General features: G+C 40.4%; 1 protein-coding gene across 2 annotated transcripts in view; it reads right to left on the bottom strand.

The window, feature by feature from the left end:
• Nucleotides 1–6,177: 6,177 nt before the first annotated feature.
• The window catches only part of rnf144aa (ring finger protein 144aa), a 31,370-nt gene continuing 18,269 nt past the window's right edge, over nt 6,178–19,278 (bottom strand). The window contains exons 3-9 of one of the 2 annotated variants that reach the window (XR_014871094.1): nt 19,002–19,106; nt 18,186–18,246; nt 15,743–15,959; nt 14,274–14,421; nt 13,836–13,925; nt 8,503–11,960; nt 6,178–8,328 (exon numbers count right to left, since the gene is read on the bottom strand). Coding sequence is in view for 1 of the 2 variants with exons in the window: in XM_085142764.1 (XP_084998890.1) it covers nt 11,829–11,960; nt 13,836–13,925; nt 14,274–14,421; nt 15,743–15,959; nt 18,186–18,246; nt 19,002–19,106 (753 nt within the window). In the remaining variant the exon portion in view is untranslated. Of the gene's footprint in view, nt 11,961–13,835; nt 13,926–14,273; nt 14,422–15,742; nt 15,960–18,185; nt 18,247–19,001; nt 19,107–19,278 lie in introns of both variants that reach the window. The other variant, XM_085142764.1, reaches the window with a different exon arrangement.

Genomic DNA, 19,278 nt, shown 5'->3' with positions numbered 1-19,278 from the left:
TAATTTAGTATTGGACTCCTCGGCGAGAGGAGCGTTGAAATGTGTTGCGCAGTACATGCCTTGTGGCCCTCGACAACACCCACGTTCGTCCTGTGGTTACATTTTACAGAGTGGTCTTGGCATTCTTGGTCCCATCTTCAGGCAAGGAAATGGGATAACTTGTTGTTGTGCATGTTTGTGTATCTTTTCAGAGGGAACACTTTGGCAGGCACCATTACCGCCCAGCAGTAAATTGCCTTGTAAATTACAGTGCCGGGGTAATAAAGCCAGATTTGTATATCACCGGGAGTGGAGACTGTGTCTGTCTTGTAAATTTAATTAAACAGCAGGTGCAAAATCAGGTCATATGGCTTTGATGTGCCCCATGTGAGAATGACAACCAGACAAAGATTCTAATACGAGCGGCATTTACATATTTTTGCATGTGGCGTGCGGCTTGTACGGAGGTAGGGGGAGTCTCGCCTATCACCTTGTAGTGTATTAAATTTCCCCCAAATTAAAGAGGATTTTAAATTAGCTGTCACCTTCAATTTTAATAGATCTACAACTAAATAAATGCTTAATCTCTTTAAAGAAAAACATCCCCTTGTTTGTTTAGTGTGCATATAAATGCTGCTATTACCTATAGCTAGTGAAGACTGAAACACTTTTGGACTAATTGGCTCTTATTGCCTGTCTCCTGTACATTGCACCTCATCACTAACCTATTAGAGTGCAATTAAAGAACTTCTAAAACTTCTCAACTTCAGATAAAAAAAAATAAAAAAAATCAATGCACGCTGGATGATATTGAGAAAAACTGCAATTTTTCTGGCCAACTGGAGTTGTGTTTTAATATAGATCTCCTTCAGGCTGATGTGCACTGAAGCCAAAAATCATCCTCTTATGGCTATGCTTGACCTCTGACACTGTCAACGCGCTGTCTGGGCTCCAGAAGGCCCTTTCCTGTACATCTCTTTGAGCTCTCTGCCAGAGAGCCTACAAACGTGTCAGCGGCATCAGTTGACCTGTCTGCAACACCTTCGCTTGTTTCTTCTACATTTTTTTTCTTCTTCTTTTTTTTTTCTTGTTGGGAGGAAGTGGTTGATAATTACCACCTAGGATGTAGCCATCTGTGCCGCCCTTTCACGGCCTGTTAAGCTCGCTTTTCAGAAAGTTTACTGTTGACAGAGGGCACGTGAGAGGAGTGAACACCGGGGCATGCTAAAAAGATTGCACACTCAAGCAGTATTAGAAGCAGCGCTAAGGAGCTGATTTACAGGCTGAAGAGGTGGAGGAGGAGGAGGCAAAGGAGTAGGTGCTAAAGAAGGATGGGGTTGGGTATGCTCATTAATGTGCTTGCATCCAGAATAGTAATACTGGAAATTTACATCTAGTCAACATCAAACCATTTAATCTGATCATTACTACTAAGCGAGTTTAAAAGTGACCACAGAAGTTCACCATCTCCAGCTTGTTTTCATCCCAGCGCGCACGCTTTGCTCGTGTTCTGGCTCTGTAACTTTTCATCAAACCTGCCCATCACTCAGAGCTGCCTATTGTCGTCAGACATGAGGGACACCTGTGTTTCTGCAATAAAGCACCAGTTTTCGTCAAGCTGTCGGATATCTGTCACTATGGCAGGCTCGATGTGGAAGCCTTCACTGTCAAAACCTGTCACTTCACCGAGTCTTTAATGAGAAAAAGGCAAGTTGGAACCACAGGCACAGACGTGTGCGTCTGAGTGAGTGAGAGATGGAGCAGGCTGAGGGAACAGGTGCATGGCTGGAAGCTGTGGTGGTGGTCGGAGCAGTAGGGGCTCGGTACAGTACGTCATTCCTGATAGCTGATGATTCCAGTCCCACTAATCAAACGCACATCAACTGCCAGTGACTAAAAGACACATGACTGACATTTCATAAAGAGCAGCGGGATGGAAATCGATTCCAGCTCCGTTATACAAACTTCCTCTTAAACTCGCAGAGGAAAATATTTTTTCCCCACTCTAGCCTCGGGTATTATAAAAAAAAATCAATTTGTGAGCTTCAGATAATTTTCTTCCTAAACCAAATATAAACTGAATTGGAGCATCCTTCCATGATTGATTTCCCTGCAGTTCATTTTCCACCTGGCAATATCCTCATTAACTTGAGTGCGTTTGTATTTGCCTTTGCGTTCATGGCAAACCATGGCAATATAAGATCCTCACCAGTGCGTCATCTTGACAGAAAACAGAATTTGTTAAGATTTCTTCCGGCAATCGGCAACTGTTATCCTCACCAGGCAGGCCTGCTGTCCCGGCAGGCTTTTCAGAGGCCAGGTGAGGAGGCTCAGGTGAATGCCCCAAGGCAAACTTCTTGCAGATAAAAATCGAGAGAAAGGAGGGATGTTGGGGAATGAGACAGGAGGCAAGTGGAGTGGGAAAAAACAGGAATAGTTTAGAGAAAGAAATGGGTTTAGGCGATGAGGCAATGAGGTGCAATGGCAGGAGGCTAAGTCAAACAAAACTCGGTGCAAAGGGAGAGGATGCCGATGACACATGAAATCAACAAGAATACAGAACACACATTTTTTTCATCATGGATTAGTCCAGGAAAATACATATTCTTATTTTAACTTCACATAAAAGTGATTTTTCTTCACCAAATTCTGCTGTGTTTGAATGAATTCCAGTACTTTTATTCACTTTCTTGTCCAATTTGAACAGGAATACTCATCTGAGTGTTTAACTAATCTAAAAAACAGTTATGCAGTTGGAATAAATGTGAAACTACAGTCAGCAGCTTAGCTTAGCATAAAGAATGGAAGCTAGGGAAAACAGCTGTCCTGGATCTGTCCAGAGGAGAGAAGCAAGTGAACCCTGTGAGAGGAACAAGTTTTTAAAAAGAAATTACAGACTATTTTTTGCACATAACTGTGATGTCCTGAAGTTTCTTCTGTGCCAAAACCTTGTAGTTTTCTGCAGGCTAAGAAAAACATGTTGGTCGGTAAGATGTTCAGCAGTATCAGTCTTCTGATCCAACTTTCAGCATTGATCTTTTGTCCACATCTCAAATTCTTCCTTTAATGTGATATTTTGCGACATCCACTTAAAAAAATTATTTCAAGACTATCCATTCTTTTTTTGAGCCCATCTTGCTGAACCACAGGAAGCTAATGAGAGCTAATAGGTGTCACAGCCTTGAGGGACAATGAGCAGTACAGCTCCACGCTGGGATAAAATAGATCAGAGGCGGAACCCTGTCACCGTATGTCAATCACCAGCTGATATACAATGGCCCCTGGTCACAATTAGAGCCCTCTGTGCAACTATGAGCAAATACACATGCCTAATATTAAACCTTAACCCCCATTGGGAGCTAGCAGGGAGCTCCTAGCTCATAATGTCAACGTGTGTTTACGGCGTTCTTTCCTTAGTGGAAGACTGCATCAGAGTGACAAGTGAGAGTGAAAGAAAGGAAAGTCAGAATGGGTGTGAAAGCTCAGTGGGACAGAAAATACTGAACGGTTGTATTGTTGTATTCTGCACCTACCAGTGTTTCCTAAGTGACACATGTGCAAACAAATAGGTGAACAGAATGAATGTGTGGTTTATTTATCCCCAGCTAACTTGAAAAATGTGTTGCAGGATTGAAAAATAGGTGGAAAAAGAAAAAAACATCTTAATCATTCTGCACTGAACACGTCACTTAATATTTGATTTATTTAAAGCCACTGTGTTCCACTACTCACAAACACAATGGGATGTTTTTCATAGCACTCTAGTTCCCTCTTCTGGCAAATGGATTTATGGTTAATATCGAGTGAATGGTGAATATTGCTTTCAGCACTATGGATTACGTCCCACTGGTGCACCTTATGGACTGGATGACTCATATGGATTTTTCTATTAATTTCTGGTCACTCGAAGAAAATCTAAAGAAAACATTTATAGCTGCAAACATTTAACTGGAAATGTTTGAGACTAAGAGAAGTGAATATCTACATAAACACATTGGCCAAAATCAGACAGGCATTTTTAAGTACTCTCTAATATTTGGTAGAGAAAATGATTCATGTATGTAAAAAAATGGAAAATGTATCAGACAATATGAAACAGAGGTGTTTCTAGTGATGTCATAAGTTTCACAGTTGAACTGATTATACACTTATTAATGTAAATACTAATTCAGACATTAACATTACAACAATTAATGTCAGTAAAAATCAGTGCGTATGTTTTACTGCGGTCTTTAAATCTGTCTTTTCTGCTCTCACATGAGTGGTTCCCAATTTGTCATTAGCTCTACATGAGGTCATGACATAAATCATGCAAAAATAAAGCTGTTTGATAAGGTAAAATCTGCTGAAGTGTTAGTAGTTTAAAGACTTGAACTGTTGCTTCAGTGACTGGGAATCGATGAAGTCCAGAAGATAGTAGTTGAATATTCAGAGCAGGGACTCACAAACAGGTCGAGCAGACAGATCATGCAAAGCACCGTTAAGATAGTTCAATTTGCATTTCATGCATTAGACACACTAGCGTCACATGCATTGTATATTCAGTTTAAATTAAAAAGTAAATAAAGGGCTTCTGACTATTTTAACTCGCAGTAATTTTGAAAGCTTAAAGCTTAAGAGTATTGTTGATATTGTAAGTACAGAGCAGCAGATGAGGGGGGTGTTGATGGGGAGCAGGATGACGACTTGGCAGCAGAGTGTTGGAAGGTAAAGCCAGAACAGACCAGCCTGATGGGCCGGCAGCCAACACACGTGTGATAGCAGAATCTTGTGTTCTGTAACAGAGCAGGTGCAAAGGCCTCGTCTCTTCTCTTCCCATCCAGCCCCTCTTTCAGTGCTGGGGCTTGGCTCTCTGTTTCCAGTTTCTCTGAGGTTCAGCTCTTTGTCTCGCAGGTGATACACTCATCTCTGTCTCTCCGTCCATCCCCGCACCTCCTGGCACTCTCTCCCTGCATCATACTTCATTTGCTCCAGATAACACATCAGCTTCAGCGCCCATCCACAAACCTTGTCACCATGGTGCCCACAGATGGCAACTTCCTGTGGTCCTGCCTAGTGATTGGTGGAGCGACTTCCAAACAGAGAACAGCTGGTGAGGGATGATATATCACCGAGCGTTTGCACTTTCATTTTCAGGGTTGTCTTGTTAATGCTCCCGATCCAGCATCTGGCAGGAAATAGAAACAAAGGAAGAGAGAAGGAAAGAACAACCTGTTCTTTGGCAGACCTTAACAAAAGGCCGATACATCTTTGATGAACACAAAGAGATGCAGTGGAACAGAAAGAGCCGCAGTGAATACGAAGGAAAGATGCTTGGTGCAAGTTAAATAAGGACTAATCAAAATATTATTGTCTATATGATTCAAAGTCATTTTTTTATACAAGTTATTAAATGAACCAGACAGGAGGGTTAGAATAATTAAAAAAAAAAAAAAAAAAAAAAAAAAAAAAAAGCCCTGTGAAAGGTGACAAAATTAGCTTTTTGTCAGATCTGTTACTCTCTTCTCTCTTTAAGTCACTTTTGACTTCAGGTATCTCTTAATAGAAAATTACACATTTGGAACACTAGAGGGAGCTATTTGACAATTGCATGAGCCAAAAGGAGACATGTTAAGAGATTTATGGAAGCCTGTTTCTGCCACTAAAAAAAAAAAAAACAAAACCAAAAAACAAGTATCCATAACTTGAAATTTCAAGTTATTTTCTTGAAATTTTGAGTTAGCTCTGCCAATCAGTAATCTACGTGAATTAGGTCACTTTCTTGTTACCCGGAAGCATATGGCGCAGAGTAACGCGCACTCAAAACCGTATCGCAACAAATTGTCTCTTTCGCGAGTACGTTTGCTGATAGTAACGCCATGTGATTCAGCTAATAATCATCATTTTTGAACTCACGCTGAAAATACTCAATCTGTGCATTCATGACTGGATGTAATACTGGTAGCTTAGCTGTAGCATTTGTACCTGAGGGCTTCAGCTTCCGGGTAACAAGGAAATGACACCATTCACGTAGATTATTGATTGGCAGTACTAACTCGAAATTTCGACTTATTTTTCTCAAAATTTTGACTTAATAAGTCGAAATTTCGAGCCAATAACTCGAAATTTCGAGTTAGCACTGCCAATCAGTAGTTGTTACCTAGTTGTAAGCAGACCCAGTTTGAGAACCACTGGCATCAGTGGAAGAAGAGGACAGAATCACGAAAACAACAACCTTTAATACCTGGTGTCACAGTGTTAGTGGAACTGTAGATATATTAAGATGCCAATTCTAAAGTTGTACAGAATGGATTTAATGCAATTTTACAATGGTCATAGCTTTGTTATCATTTAACCTTTAATTACTCAGTGAACTAGAGACATTGTTTTCTCATAGTCCTGTGTATGGAAAGCAGTTTCTTTGAAAATAACCCACCTACGGGAGTGACCAATAATTGTAACTCATTGTAATTAATATACGACCAATAAAGGGGCGAAAAATCCCTCTATATAAACGGATAATACAAATACACAAACTGATGTAACAAGTGTACAAAACATAAAATATATCAAAAAAGAAAAAAGTAACAGACACATGAAGGCCATCTACTAAATATAGGAAGGCTGACCAACATATTTTATGGCTGAACATCAAAGTGCATTTTCTAAACGAAAGAAGAAGAAAAAAAAAAAAACCAAAACAGGATGACGACTTTATCAGTGCCACCATATGAAAGCTCTTTAGAGGCTACAATATTATATTTACCATGTAGAAGTCAAAGAAAACTCATGCAGCTTCATCTCTTGACACAACAAGTTATAAAATATAGACTGCTGCTCGTAACCAAACTTGATCTGATAGTTACAAAGTTGATTTTGAGCCTTTCTAAAATACTCTTTCCATTCAGGGCCCCAAGTAATGAGAAGCAAGCCCTTACTCAGGTCATCCTATTCTCCAGCACCTGTGCTGATGAATCATCTGCGTGAAGTGGTTGTACTCTGTAGGCCTTTATGTCAAGCCCTGAAAAAAACAAGTAATTATGCTGCCCTTATGTTTGTTGCATAATACAGTATCTACCTGTTTATTAATGCCAGCTGACATTGATAAAGAAGAATGTTGAGTTTGAAAAAGAAAAGAAACAAAGTGTCCATGATTTGTTACTTTGTGCCTTTCAAGAATTCGATGGACTTTTAGTTTTTGGATTTAAATAAATGTTTACTAGTGGTATCAGCCCCCTCCCGCTGTTCCTCAAACTGTTAAAACCCCTAAAAAAACAAATTTAACAAACCAAACAAACAGTTGTGATCATCTGCATCGACTTTTCCAGAGTGTTCATTTTAGCTGCTAAACTCCTCCAGTAAAACACAGCAGGCACCATATCACGCACGTCACAGATCATATCAAGAAGTAAAACGATAAAATCCATATTATACAATGCAGCGCTTACATAAAGAAGCAATAATTTCAACCCTGTAAAAACTGTTAATACATTACAAAGACGTGATCAAAATGCACACACAGCTCAGCTTCCTTTTGCCTTCTGGGAAATCTGCTTGGCACGATTGTCATTAAAACAATGAGAGTTTCAGCAATTTAAATGATTTGCAGCGAAGAAATGTTGCTTTGAAAGGTAGAAAATGTAACCGAATTCAGTGTCAAATGATCATGCTCCTACAGAAGGCAAGGCTAATAAAAGCAACCCAAGCTACAGGTAACGCATTCAAACCTGAAGGCTACTAATAATAACAATGTTTTTTCTAAAATTTTATATAAGAGTTAAAAACTGGTGAAAACTGGTGGGAGGTGCAGGTGATCAGCTACTGTTTAGCTTATACAGTATTAGCTACTCTTGTTAACCCCTTTATTGGCAACTGTAGCCACACTTTTAATGAAATGCTACATGAACACTGATGAATTGCACCAGAAGGGAAGCGAGAAACCGAATGGCTTATTAAAACACTGGAATGGCTATGACAGGTTGGCACAGTGGTTAGCACTGTCGCCTCAAAGCTCGAACCTGATGTTCAACTCTGGTCTTTTCTATGTGGAGTTCACATGTTTTTCCTTCTGCGCCTGTGTGGTTTTTCTTCAGGTGCTCTGGTTTCCTGCCACACTCCGAAGACATGCAGGTGCTATGCACGGTAGCAAAACTTATCCAACTACAAACTTCTCCCTTAAATTAAATGTCTCCATTTTAAACTGAAAGGTTTCTACTTTTTTCTTAAACTGACTTACAGTTTTGGTAAAGAAACAAACAAACAAACAAACAAACAAAAAAAGCACAATCTCTTTGAACTGCAGGCTTTACGTGTTGGGACATAATAAAAGAAAATCAGTTGGTCTTCAGAAGGTCTTAAATTGGGTAAATACTACCTCAGATTATTAACAAAACATGATGTGTCACACTGCCACAATATTTATTTAACAAAAACTGAGATGCAGAAACCGTGGGTGAAAAACTTCAGTGCAGACTTACTGCTTCCATAGGAAATAAGAGGGGACAATAGCAGCCAGATGCTGCTAATCAAATGCACTTGTTTAACTGATCATGTGCTAGTGTGAGCAGCTCTATAAAAGAAGGCGTCGGTTTGCTGGTCTGGAGCACTCAGGTGGCTTTTAATGAGGGAAGACCTCGGCAATAACCTTAAAGAGCAACCGCTGCTGCCCATCAATCGTGGAAGGCCTTCTCCAAACTATTTTACAGTGAAAGATTTTTCACATCCATCCAATCATTCTCTTCTACTTATATCCTTACTGGGGTTGTGGGTGGCTGGAGAATATCCCAGCTATCATAGGGTGAGAGGCGGGGTACACACTGGACAGGTCGTCAGTCTGTCGTAGGGCTAACACAGAGAAACACTCACATTACTCACATTAACACATATGGGCAATTTAAACTCACCAGCTAACCTAACCCCTCTAACTGCAGGTCTTTGGACTGTGGGAGGATGCTGGAGTACTCGGAGAGAACCCACGCAGACACGGGGAGAACATGCAAACTCCCCAGAGAAAGGGAGATGGTTAAGGCTAGATGGTGGAGTTGAACTCAGCACCTTCTTGCAGTTAGGCAACCGCTGTGAGGGAACAGTGCTAACTGCAAAAACCCAATAACTACATCTCAAGACTCCCCAGGCCTCAGTTAGGATATTAAATGTTAAATATGACAGTACAATTAGAAAAAAGAGAAAAACAAACAAGTATGGCTTGTTTGGAAGTGTTACCAGGACAACGTCTCTTCTCTCTATAAAGGACTCCTTAGGTTTGCAAAGCTGAATCTGAACAACATCCTTTGGATAGATGAGACCAAAGTGGAGACGTTAGGCCATAAATCCTAATGCCACTTATGCTGTGTTTGGTTTTCACCAAATCAACACAGACCCCTCAGACCAACTATCAAGCACGGTGATAGAGGGGTGATGACTGGGGCTTGATTTCGAGCTGCAGGACAACTTGCAATCTTTGAGTTGACCATGAACTCATCTGTAAGCCAAAGTATTCTAGAGTTAAATGTGAGAACACCTGTCCATAGCTGAACAGGACAATTATCCAAAACACACCAGCAAATCTACAACAGAATGGCTGAAAAGAGGGGAAAAAAAGGGTGGGGTGGGACGGCAAATCAAGGTGTTGCAATGACACAGTGAAAATCCAGACAACAACCCAACTGAAATACCGTGATGAGACATTAAGAGAGCTGTGCATAGATAATTGCACAAAAACCTAAATGAATTAAAGCAACACTGAAAAATAAGCAGGCCAATATTCCTCCACTGGACCCAGAGGACCAAATATTTTCTTTTATTATGTCCTGGTCTGAAAAACCTCAGAATTGACAGTTGGCGTACTGTGATTATAACCAGGTAAGATTGTTTTTGTAAAAAGGTAATTTCATTTTTCTGAAGACTGCAAAGAAGTTGGCAAAGGCAAATTTCTTCTCTGGAAACCTTAAAACTAGCCTAAGGACAAAAAAACAAAACAAAAACCCAATGCACTGTATATAATGATCATAAAATGAATATTTTCCAAATGATTCCCTGATTAAATTAAAGCGACGATATGCCGACATTCTGCAGCTCTCATTACACAATACTTCCATACAATTAATCATGGCCAATCAATAACCTTATCATTACGGTAATGCACAAACTTGCATAGATAAAGTGATATAGTATAGAGCAGCTTGATATTCATGTGCCCAAAGATTTAACATGCTTTTTAAATTTACTCTATAGGCTTTTCTGACATTCCTGCAAGGAACAGCTGCTTTTTGTTGGAGGTCTAACTACCAACAAAACAAAACAGACACTCGGACCACTAACATATGCAAGTTTGCAGTTTGAGCCAGCGAGTATTTGTTAAGACTCAAAAAGTGGGAGATCTGAGTTGATCTTGAGATCATTCACAACCATAGCTGGATTGATCGCTCTCCTGCTTAAAGAGGCTCAGAAAATACAGGGCTTAGATCACAAAGAACACCATTTGAGAACAATTGTTTATATTATATGTAGAGAGAGACATCCTCGTTTTTTTGTTTTTCTTTTTTTAACAGTATGGCTATTAACAGAGTGGCATATGAATGACATCATAGAATCGTCTGGATATAAAGGGCTTCACTGACTAGTCCTTAAAACATGCTTTCCCTGGGATCATTTGGATCTGACTTGTTCTTTTAGTGCATGGGGGGCTTGCCTGATTTTCACTACTTTTAATTTAAGGCCATTCATTTCTATTTGGCTAGACTGCCGTCTAGGGACTGAGAAATACAGAAGTGACATCTCTTTTAGTGAATTAAATTAAAACAACTCCACAGCACGTGGATACGAGGTCCTTTGATAGAGTTTAATTGAATGCTAAAGGGGAGTGCCACTCAATTTGTGACATTTGTGAATTTAATGTAGAATGCAAAGACAGTAAAAGAAAGTAAGGTGATAGTTAACCAAAACAAGACGCGATTATCATTTTACCACAGGAAAAACTGTTTTTTTTTTTCCTTTTAATGTATTTGAGAGGCAGTCCCCTTTAATATGTTTGCCTAACAGTTGGAAAAACACTGTAAAGTACAACACATAGACACTACTTTGAGCACAGTTCTATTAAAAGCGCAGGATTATAAAACATTGACATCATCAAGAGGACGTGCTATACACTGAGCTGAGAGTGACGCTAGCCTCCCATCTCTACCTCAGTCGCAGACATGACAAAGAAATCATGTTCCGTGTGCAAATCGAGTGAACACCAAACATCCGTGGTGTAACTCTATTATGCTACTGACTGAATCTGTAGAGCTACATCGAGTGTGGTGGTGAGGGAAAAGCTTTTGTTGCGCATAACAAACCGACGAAACAGAGCGATGAAGTAAGAGTTCTTTCTAAGGTGGCTCCTGCATGACATGGTCCATACAAGAATAATAATAAAGAAAAAAAATAATTTCTTAATGTTGATTTTTTTCCCTCCTTCATTTGCAATTACCCACCAAAGTGCAACAACAAATTAACCCACACCTCAGGAGAGGAGGGGGGGAGGGGGGGGGGCAGCTGAAGTGGTGCAGTCATCCTCCACGTCCCCAGTCTGGCAACTTCTCATACATTTGAACACAGTAGTCCCTCAACGAGTCTCATGTCCACTAGCCTTTGACCCCTGCACCTCTTTTCCTCGAGATAAACATGTAGGGTCGCTTTTCTGCCATGCCTCCCTCATGCAGAGCAATGGATCCCCAAGCGGCTTGGGCTTGTGCAGGTTGAGCCCAAAAAAGAAGAAAGCTCTCAAAGCTGGTGGGATGGGAAAAGAAAATGTAAAAGGGGTGAAAAAGGACAAAAATAGATAGGCCCATCCTTGAAGCGGCTCCCCGTGCCAGCTCGGATGGTTTTTTTTAGGTTGGCAATGGGTCATCATCGCCTTTGCTGCACTTGCACTTGCAGCAGAGTACGATGGGAGTGGCCAGGAGGAGGAAGGGAGAGGCAACCAGCAGGAGAAGGCCAAAGCCAGCAAAGATTCCCACAACCTGCAGGGACACAGCAGCAAGACATTAAAATAAAAAACAACAACAACAAAAAACCCCATTATTTAAATAAATGCAGCACTCTTTTAAACATACAAGCAGCCATGCATTTAATCTATTAATCCTGCAATTCAAGTAGCGTTAACAGCTTTCAAAGTCATTTCAGAAAGTTTTATAAGTTACCGATATTTTTTTGAGCAACTGTGCATATACTGTTTCCCAAGTGTCCCAAACTATGAGCACGATTTCTGCAGTAACACATGTTCACCAGTGGATGTCACCAAGTGCTTTAAAATGATCTTTTTTTTTTTCAACATGTTAAGAATATTCGGTTTTATTCCAGTTTTACACATTAGGCACCACAATTTATATTTTCATAATTGGGCAAGTCCTTCACTACTTCTTTTTTTTTTTACTCAGAGGGAAAAAAAGGATATCAAACAGTGGAGATGCCATTTTATATCATTAAAATAAGTTCTATACTGCAGTACATAAAGACAGAAGGCCTTTAGTAAAATGTTCTTACTCCCACAAAAAAAATAAAAATCTAAGGACATCATGATTTTGTCACATAGTGAGGCTGTACATAGCAAAGTCACACATTCAGTTACACAATTATGTACTTCTCCAATCAAGTGGCACAAAGGATGGTTGTTTTCCAGCAGAACCATTTTGTGTGGAAGTTATGCAAGTGTTCTACTAAGGAGATGGTTTTTAGGAGTTACCAACACAGTATAGATTTAAGAACTGTAGAGTTACATGTTGGTAAAATCCAGCTTTGTTTTGTTGGTAGCCAGGCAACTTAAGCAATCCACCACATGGGGGAGCCAAACTCCAGGAAATTCACACACAGCATGATGGAATACATAATCGGCTGTCACATGCAACAGTGACTTATAATAGCACAATGGGTTTTTTCTTCCTCCAGTTTATTTGGGAAAATATATTTTGCAGGATTGCTTGCATGCAGGGTTCTTTTAAAATAGATAACAACGACAAAAAAAACTGCATTAACTGAGTGTTAGCTAATGCATTAACTGTTATTTTTTCTGCAACAAGGCTTTGTGTAGTGAAAAACAAACAAAAAGTATCAAGTACAGGGTCTTCTTATTAACAGAGCGTTGTGGCACTTAAGCATAGCATGTGACATTGCTTCAGAACGATGGTACGTGGCTACAACAGAAGATGCTTTGCTCTGATACACCTTGGCTTTATAAAGGAAGCGAAAGGGAGGCTTGCATATATGTGAAAGCGCAAACGGGTGTGAAATGAGGAGAGCGAGACAGAGAAAAGAGACACACAGAACACTGAAGCTATAGCTGGCCTCCACCAGCTGAACTGTAATCATATGACTCAGCCTGCCCTACTAGGCAACAGATGCCAATGTGTATGCTAATACTGGGAAAATAGCAAATATGCTGGACAAAGGGATGTGCTAAGCTATGGATAGATTTTTTTGGCTAATAAGTGATACTGAGAGGGCATTTGGGAGCTCAGTCTATGAATTAAGCACTTCAATATGTTGTATCATGAGGAAATCTAATCCTTTATATGCAATGTGTAGCTTTATTGGATTACCGCCAGGTAAAGAGAGACCTTGGTTATGTAAACCTTTTTTTTAAGCCTTAAACAGCAGGACACTGACCACTAGACACTTGTCGCTGCATGTGGATTGAGTTGAGTTCTTTTGCTTTTGTGCTGTTACCATAATACGAGCCCATCACTGTATGTGAATGTGTGCACAGAAGGAGAGACAGAAGCAGAGCCAGGGAGCACGTGTGAGGCCACATGCTGCAGCGTGGCTAAGAGAGGGGGAGGCAGAGGGGGAGGGGTGGGTTGCCGAGTGTGACTTGCGGATGGGGAGAAGGGTGTTCTCACCTGTGTTCTGTGCCAGATAACGGACGCCCTGGAGTGCCCCAGTTTGTTTCGACAGGGCCCTTTGTCATAGTGGATCAGGAGAAAGTCATCCTAGTACATGACACACATACAGATAAAGACTTGACCATCAGCTATCTGAATGATACGGGTGGACGTTCAGAGAAAATGACTTTAAGTGACCTGCGGAGCACGGTCGCCTGTGTGCTCACACAATTAGGATTATATAAGGGCACCACAGCTCATTAATCACCAAAGTTATACGAGTTCAGCTGAGGCTGTCGCTTTGAACAGTCAAAATAATGAAAATTGCAAATACTCTTAATGTAAAGCTACGATTTTCTGATAATTAGAGATATTGTTGTCCTATGGAGTCAAATAATATCCAAGATTAGCAGTGTGAAAATACGTTACAGGATGAGGAATAAAGATGCCACTCACATCCAAGGACTCCAGACAGTACCAGCAGAAAGCATGCTTGCAGTTCTTGCACATCATCTGTGCACAGCCCTCGTCCCTCTCAATGTAAACTTTACATTTAGGACAGCGCTTGATTGGTGCATCATCCTCTTCGTTCTTATAAAAAGAGCTGAGGAGAAGACATGCAAGTTAAGTGTGTTCAATTCAATATTCATACTATGTGGCATAACAGGATTTTATGTAGTTCTAAATCAGATTCATCTAAATAAACACATATGTAGGTGTCACCAGTCACTAAAATGGCCTTGAACTCAACCCCAGACTAACATTCTCCTGTCCTCTCGGTGTCAGGTTATCTGTATCCATTTCTCCCATTATTTCTAAACAGCTGACTCCGAAAAACCTGTGCATGAACAGCTCTCTGTCATTTTGCGAATTATCCGAAGACAGCAAACAGGCCCATTGATTTTTCAGGCCGGTCTCCATGAATCTGTCATAATGTTCGTTTGAGTGAAACACAATACAGTCTCAACACCTCCACCACTTTAGCTAGAAACTAGAAAACACTGAACTGTATTCAGAACATGACTTGTTTTTGTCTCTCCCAAGTTTAGCAAATTTGACTGTGTTAAAAAACAAATTTCTGCATCATGAAAGAAAAGCACTTGTACGACTTGTAGAAACCATAATCTTGTGACGGGCAGAGAGATTAATGTTTAACATAAGCATGGCCAAAACGAACAAAAAACCAAACAAAACAAGCACAAAGAAAATGATGCTTTCAGAGATATCCTTATGGTGAACAAGTGTAATTCAAACACCAAGGCTCTTTACAACTATGAACCCTCTTCTCCAGTGTGGCCTCTGAGCTCCTGCGCAGACAGCAGAAGGTTCTGCAGAGCTAATGGCATTTCCAGGGTAAGAGGATAAGACAAAGAAATGGGTCAGCTGCGTGCATCTCTGAGCAAGTCTGTTCTACCTTAGGAGACAGATGCTGTACCCTTAAAATTAATGATTAATCTATTTCAGCCGGCCTTACTGCAGTTTAGTTGAAGCAGATTGTTTTATCTCTACCTACTAAATATGTGCTTGAGTGTTGGCTGATGCTCAAGCAAAAAGTGGCAGCAAAAAGACACACTGACTGAATCCTGCCAGGTTTTCCTCACCTTCACTAAGATGGGCTAAGACAGCAACATACCATTGACAAAACTAGTATTTCTAGCAGGCCTTATACCTGTTGCACTATCACATGCCAAAATGTAGTATTACTTTACTGAAGTGATTGCCTGTTAAAATTTGAGCAAAAATTAAAAATGTATTATAATTAATGACTTAATAATTATGGATTTAATTAAGGACGCTGCTTAAGAACAAGGACAGGTTTCAGAATTCATTTCATATCTCATAGCCTGTAAGTATTTTTTGGATTATGGTCCCTGAAATGTTAAAAGTGTGAAAGTTAGTGAGTGGATGCAAGTAGAAAGCAGCACCTGTTTTCTCCTGGTAGGAAGGACGTAATGGGCAGGTTGTTCTCCTGGCAGGCCTGCCCGGGGTGCCAGTTGGCCTTGCAGGCCGAGCAGAACTCGAGGGCACATACAGCACATTGGACCAGCTGGGGCAGGGCTGGAGAATCCGCTTCCTTTAGCTGGCACACCGCCTGGCAGGTCGACGAAGGGCACCATGTTCGGCACGGGTCCAGCAATACCTCTGACGACACAAAAAAGGTCCAGGTCATGAATACCGACTCTCTTATTAGCTCATTTGAGCCAAAATATTTAATAAGTTTCAGATGCAGATTTCTGAAGATGTAGCGCGGTAGACTAGAACCTTCTCTGGCTGTTTGATGATTTTTTTAATGCCCCGGGATTTCCTGTTATGTGTGAAATAATGATACATGTATTCAAGAATAATGGTTCTCTCTGCAAACTTATTATAATTTGATATCATGCTCTCTGCACTTTACGCAACAAAAAACAACAACAACCAAACAAACAAAAAACATCAGTACTGGAAGAGAAACAAAACCATTTTCACTCATTTTCATTTTCAATTCTTATACAAATAGCAGATGAGTCATGTTAGACATGAATTTCCCTCTGGGATCAATAAAGTTCTTATTCTTATATACTGAAAGGTTTCTTTTGTTTTTTTAAAAAAAAAAAGTTATTTCTTGTGTTACTGCATCTATTATTTGGTAACGTGTTTCCATGGCTTCCAAAAATTCTTTCGAATGTTTTTAAAAGTGGTAAAAACAGATTCTGCCAATTCTAAGTACATAGCATGATGCACTTGCCCTTGTATCCCATCCTTATATCCCCTTGCCTCACTGCCAAGAACTATGAGCACACATTCTACTTGCACTTTTGGCTCAGCCTGAGAAATATGGAACGGTTACAGAAACTGTTCTGCCTGACTAGACTGGGACATTGATGAGACGGCTCACTGCTTTCATCCAGAATCAACAGCTCTTTCTGAGGATTTTTATTAATTTACAGGGTCCCTTCTGTGTTAATGAATGTGTGTTTGTCTTTATGGATATGCATTTATTCCTGCAAGCGTGATCTGCATGTTCTGTGTATAGTTTGTGCCTCTGTGTAGGCGGAGAACCTGCAGAGTGAGTACCATCAAAGAGTGCTAGCACAGCGTGGTCACTGCTGTCTCTTGTAGGGATGGAACTAAAATATTGCTGATTAGCATGTCTACACCGACAGCGTGAAGCAAAGCGACACAGACCTGCCATCATGTTTTCAGCTCTGAGATCCAAGCTATTTATTAGAAAATGAACTGCTGACACTAAAAATGTACAAGTACACGGGGGAAAGAGACAATGGGAATTTAACAAAAATACAAGGGATCAAGTGGTGACAATCCCTAAGGCTAAAGAGGCCAATTAACTGTAGTTCCTGCAGTGGCCAGTTGAGGCTGGCTGCAAAAGTGGGTCAATCCCTTAATGCACATTACCTGTTAGTTTCATCCAGCCATGCAGTTTGTATCGATGCCCCCTGCTAACCAAGCTAGCTAGCCTTAGCTAATAGCTTAGTACACTGCCCTCTCTTGTACACTACTGTACACTACTAAGCCACCCTTCATTTCTTTATACTTCGCTTCTAAGCAGCCAGACTTTCATGTAATCTTTAAAGAGGTCTTTAACAATAGCTCCCCAGGTTTTATGAAGGTCTGAACAGTGAATGTCTACAGCTGTGAAACACAATCGAGGTTCTTCATTTGATTTGGGGGCAGCATTTAAGCCAGTGGTGTTGGGGAGCTTGTCAAAATTGCTTTTTGCTTTTTCCATGTATTTTTGCACATTTCAATAAACTAATGTATCCATTTCCCATTATGGAGTAAAATATTGAGATACAAGTGTTGGCTCAAGACTTTTGCACAGTACTGTAAATAAACACAAGCAGCTAATGCATGGTATTGCTGTGGCTATACACGTTTTGCATACAGTCTAGCACTTGACTATAGAACCAAACCAATGTAATTATAATATATCAAAACAAAGTACAGGAATATTACTTAACTGAATGACTATTTGTAGTGAAATTCAATTTAATTGAATCCAGGATGAAATCCAATTGTTCTTCATTTTGTACATCACAAAATGTATGCAAAGAAAACTTGAAAACAGTGTTGAAGAGTGAAATTTATGGGGCTAAGAAGGATTTGCCAAATCTATTCTAGCAGTTTTCCACAGACACCCCCTGGTGTAACTCAATAGCGAAAATGTCCACAGGGGTAAAAGTCTAGATAGAGCAAGCAACAGGTGAGCTCCACGTGCAAAATGAGACTGTCATCCCTTTGTGTGTAGTATCTCTGCAGGACAGACGGGTCCATGTGACTCCGTTCGATAGTCATCGCCCATACTGTGCCTACTGGTGAACTCTGAAGTGATCACTGACGTACTGAAGCTGCCTTGTACTGACTCACCCCTTTCAAACTGAAGTTTCTTGTATCTCTGCATCATCTCTGTGGCCACCATGCACTCAATCTGCAGGAAGTGAGGAGAAGAGAAGTGGGAGTGAAATGAGCAGGTCAGTGTTGACATTTGTAGACAGAAGCTGCAAGAAGCAATTATAAATTCTTCCCATGAATTTCATTTCCAGAACAATGTCATAATCAAAATTCCACAAAACCTGAACTTGCCATTTGTTTGGGCCTTAAATCTCATCCCCACAGTAAAATAGAAATTGATTGCCAAGTGCAGCCAAGGTGCGTACGTGGGCCCACACATGGTTACTCATTTAATGGGCATTGAAAAACATTCAGGCTTTGAGAATTACAAGAATGGAAAGGGATGATGCATGCTGTGCCTGACCAGCTAAAGTGGCTTTGGTTCTATTAAGGGCCAGGGACGCTAATTAGAAACTGAATGCTGCTGTGTGCTAAACTATGCTGCACCCTATGGTAAACTGCCTGAAGAAGGAGCAGTTGTCTCAATGTGACATCTGCTATGGAAAAAGGCATGCAGGATTGCTCATTGTAATTGAATACACACGTGAAAGTGAAGTGAAATGCACGTCTCAGTTAAGGATGGTGCTTTAAATTGACAATGATGTTTTAGAAATATAGGTTTAACCGATATACTCAATAGTTGCACAAAGTGCATTAACTCTGCTACATTTGCACATACAGTGCTACGCCTGCGTAGAAATTTAAAAAATGACTACTGCTAAATGGAAAACGAGTGACTGAGTGGTCCGATGTCCAACGCAGAACTAAGACGTTCTAATAATGGAAACGCACCTCATTTTCTTGCAAGTGTCCTCTTTTAGGACAGGCAGAGTCCGGACAGCTAATTGCAGTTTCAAGGCCATCTTTAATCAGGAGTTCCACATACTGCTTCAGGCACTGAGGAAAAAACAGACAAGTATAACATAAATCCAGTAAAATCTCAAGTTAATCAGCAAGATGAAACAAAAATGAAAGCATAACCAGCGGCAACAGATAAGGCAAACAAACAGTGGCCAGTCTTGGGATCACTATGATGTTAGATGTACACCAAATGGTGGCACCTTTTTCT

The sequence above is a fragment of the Neolamprologus multifasciatus genome, chromosome 19 (genome assembly GCF_963576455.1).
Source record: "Neolamprologus multifasciatus chromosome 19, fNeoMul1.2, whole genome shotgun sequence".
Classification (NCBI taxonomy): domain Eukaryota; kingdom Metazoa; phylum Chordata; class Actinopteri; order Cichliformes; family Cichlidae; genus Neolamprologus; species Neolamprologus multifasciatus.
Note: the sequence above shows the minus strand (reverse complement) of the source record. Positions and strands in the feature narration are given on the sequence as shown.